The sequence below is a fragment of the Convolutriloba macropyga genome, chromosome 13, assembly GCF_964194025.1.
Source record: "Convolutriloba macropyga chromosome 13, txConMacr16.3, whole genome shotgun sequence".
Lineage (NCBI taxonomy): Eukaryota > Metazoa > Xenacoelomorpha > Acoela > Convolutidae > Convolutriloba > Convolutriloba macropyga.
The window spans coordinates 4,419,395-4,423,188 of NC_134480.1; the positions used below are offsets into that span (position 1 = coordinate 4,419,395).

General features: G+C 36.2%; 1 protein-coding gene across 2 annotated transcripts in view; it reads right to left on the reverse strand.

Moving 5' to 3' along the window:
* Positions 1-562: 562 nt before the first annotated feature.
* Positions 563-3,794, reverse strand: part of LOC142351840 (uncharacterized) — a 13,226-nt gene continuing 9,994 nt past the window's right edge. For both annotated transcript variants that reach the window (XM_075404054.1, XM_075404053.1), the window contains exons 4-5: positions 3,684-3,749; positions 563-850 (exon numbers count right to left, since the gene is read on the reverse strand). In XM_075404054.1, coding sequence (XP_075260169.1) covers positions 650-850; positions 3,684-3,749 — 267 coding nt within the window. In that variant the 3' untranslated portion in view covers positions 563-649. The remainder of the gene's footprint in view (positions 851-3,683; positions 3,750-3,794) is intronic.

The window sequence follows — 3,794 nt, forward strand, 5'->3', positions numbered from 1 at the left end:
CAATTACAAAACTGTGTTAAGTGCACTCGCCGCACAAGTGCACTCAACAAAAATTCTAATAGTGATTCGCATTGCAAAATCAAGTACACAATATTGACTATGTACGACAATTCGAAAAAAGTCGTTCAAAATGTGAGGAGAGACAAAATTGCCAAACTGTTCAGTTTTTCCGAAAAATATATGTCAATCTAACTGGTGCGGCCGATCAATGATCAAAAATTTGTCGAGAACGTGGAACAACTTACCATTCGAAATCCGGAAAGAGAAAACAAAAAACAAATTTAGAAAGAAATTAATTAGAGAAATGATCAAATCGCATTAACCTGTTCCAATAGATTAAAAAGTACAAGGTTTTAGAAATTATTTCTACTAGTAATTCAAGGACCAAACTAACCATGTTTTTAAAGTGGTTAAAATGTAAATGTTAAACCAAACTTTTTGTTTTGATTATAAAAATGTGAAATTAAATTTTATCGATTTAAGAAAATAATGAGATAAACATTTTTTGTGTAAATCGCGGCGGCTCATCTTACCTATTTTTGCGATAACCCTTCAACCCGAAAAAATTTTGTGGAAAACTAAGAATTTGAATTAATATTTGACAGAATGAAACATTGCACAAATTTAACCACAGACTTTTTAAACAGAATTACTGGGAAAATGTGGGAACTATCTTTGAAATTAGCATCAAAAGGAACGACAAATACAAAATGTTGAAAACTTGGTCATGACTTGTGAAAAGAAATATGGGAGTGAGTTTAGAAGATGCGTTACAGAATTCTGAATCACAGCAGTTGAAATCGCAGTCGACATAGCTGGACAGACACAAGTTGGTTGAATGGATACACCTCTGAAAACAAATCAGAACTGACTGAAATTATGATCTATTTAAGTATTTGTTTGCCAGGAACTATCTCTTTTTGCCCCGTTACCTTGAAAGGATTATAATGACGTATGTCACTTATAATGGGTTTTTCCATTTTTACGAGGCTAGGCCAAGCATTATCATTACTTTCATTACTTCCCTGTAAAACGCAAGATTTTGACATCGCATTTACAGTTCTCGAGTTTGGGGGCGGGAAGAGAATTGTGCATACCATGATAGGCGGGTATAATTTCGTGCGGGGGGGCTATAATGGGAAGGACCCTAACATTAGATAACTACACGAAAGAGATGGGATGTCAACTTTTTTTCCATTCAAAATTCGACGCTCGATGAGTTTTCTAATAAAACCGGCCACATCTACGACGAATATATCCGTCCGCCAAAACTGACTGAACAAACGACATCAGTTGAGATTAGATTCCCATACAAAAAGTTATGTCATTCTTAATCTCTTTGAAAATAAGAAAAAGTGAAATTAGTTTTAAAAAAAACAGCAAGAAGCCTCATCAATTAGCTGTTTCTTTGAAAACACCACTTTATTAACAAGAAAGAAAACTCTTTTCTTATCAAACACAGGTAGGAATTTAAATATGCTGCAGTAAAGTTTAATTGCACACCTGCCATTATACTAAAAGAATTAGGTGGAATTGGAGAATTAGGTGGAATTGGAGAATTAGGTGGAATTGGAGAATTAGGTGGAATTGGAGAATTAGGTGGAATTGGAGAATTAGGTGGAATTGGAGAATTGGGTGGAATTGGAGAATTAGGTGGAATTGGAGAATTAGGTGGAATTGGAGAATTAGGTGGAATTGGAGAATTAGGTGGAATTGGAGAATTAGGTGGAATTGGAGAATTAGGTGGAATTGGAGAATTAGGTGGAATTGGAGAATTAGGTGGAATTGGAGAATTAGGTGGAATTGGAGAATTAGGTGGAATTGGAGAATTAGGTGGAATTGGAGAATTAGGTGGAATTGGAGAATTAGGTGGAATTGGAGAATTAGGTGGAATTGGAGAATTAGGTGAAATTGCGCACGAAAGTTTGATCTTTGTCACGTCCGTTAATGGGAGAGTCTTTTTTGAAAGATGTGCCACCAAATGAGTTGAGATAATTAAAACTCATGATTTTCTGATGTCTCACCCAATAATTACAGCGTTCTCATTTTTGTGTTATTGTATGCACCGTAAATAACTAACGGGAAAAATTGTAGAATCAGAAATCAGAACGATTTACCTCGAAAAATTTTTCATTATATGTAGTGAGAGTGATTCGGTTAGTGAGTCGAACTGAACTCATAATAAAAACAATGATCACCTGTGAACCAAGATTTCATTAATTTTTTGTTTTGATCTTTGAGTCTACCAATACCCAGGTTGAGGTGCCAGACGGAAATGATTTAGTCCCTGATCAGACTATCCCAGACCGAACTAATCTCTCATCAGGCTCATGTGCGCTTGAAATTTTGGGCGCTGGAACGGCGCTCGAAACTGATCAGATTTTCTAAGACAAAAGTTACCATTTTCTAGACCATTGTCCAGACGTTTGTGCGCTCAAAATTACTTCTGATCGGATTTTTGTGCGCTCAAAAGTCACTTCTGATCAGGCGATTGTACGCTCAAAATCGCCTCCGATCAGACTCAAGTGCGCCTGAAATAGTCTGATCAGAGAATGGTTTTAATCATGAAAAAATCACTCAATTTCGCTATAATAAAGTCAGTTCATGAAAATTGATGTTTGCAGTAATATATTCAACTAAGCAAAAACCAATTCTAAAAGTAACGGTTGAGAAAAAATTTAATTTAGCATACCTCTGGTGCGTATTTCTGTCTCAATGGAGGAACTTAGACAGATTTCCATAAGGAACGTCTTGATCTGCCGTTGTTAAAGTTTTCATCTAAAGGGAACCGGCATTTGGTATCAGCTGGACCCCTTTGTTGTGATCAAAGCCATCAGACTCCAGACGAATTTCTGATCAAAAGCTGTTTTTGTTTGCTCTTGTTGGGACCAATATATCTCAGTAAAAATACAAAAAAAATTGAAAGAAAAAACGCGCTCGAAATGGTTTCTGATCAAAACCGATTGCACTCGGAATATTTTCGGATCACACTAATGAGCGCTTGAATCAGCCTCTGATCAGACCAACCCAGACGAAAATAACCGCTCTTCAGACCATTTCCATCCGGAAGTGACCTCTGATCAGACAATCCTAGACCGAAGTGACCTCTGATCATACATACTATTGTGCGTTCGAACGAAATCCCGGACCCTGTAATTTTGCGTGTGTTCGACTTGAGTCTGATCGGAGGTCACTTCCATCTGGCACCTCAAACTGGTTAATTCAATCTTTTGAAATAAACTTTTTATGATAAGTTCAACATTGCCTTAGCTAGTACACTGTTTTGAAACTAAATAGCAAAATTTAGCATATTTCAAAGCAAAAATTGTTTCTAAGCAAAAATTTAGCGGAAAGAAAAATCTATTTGAAACCAAATATCCAAAGCAAAATTCTAGAGGTTTACCTAAAATTTCTAAACCGTGCAATGAGTGGTGTCAATTGTCTTTTCAATACTGGCTTCCAGTTTTCCTAGAATTGTCATTTCAAAGCAAAAGTAAAAAGTATTTTCTGTGTCATTACAGGGTAATTTGTTGACACTCTTTTACTAGTACGTTTAGATTGAACAAGGTTTTATAATTTGATCCCTTGTTTTCAGTGGTGGATGACCCAGGGTATGGATAGAAATTTTTTAAGGTACATTGATCGTGTTTGTTTGAATAGATTTTAAAAGATCTGTATGTTACCTCAAGTGGAACGCACGACCTCTGGGTAGTTCTGGACTCTGTGCCGTAGAGTGTGTAGCTCATCACCTGAACATAAACACAACATTGTAAGTGCGTTCTTATTTTCTGTAA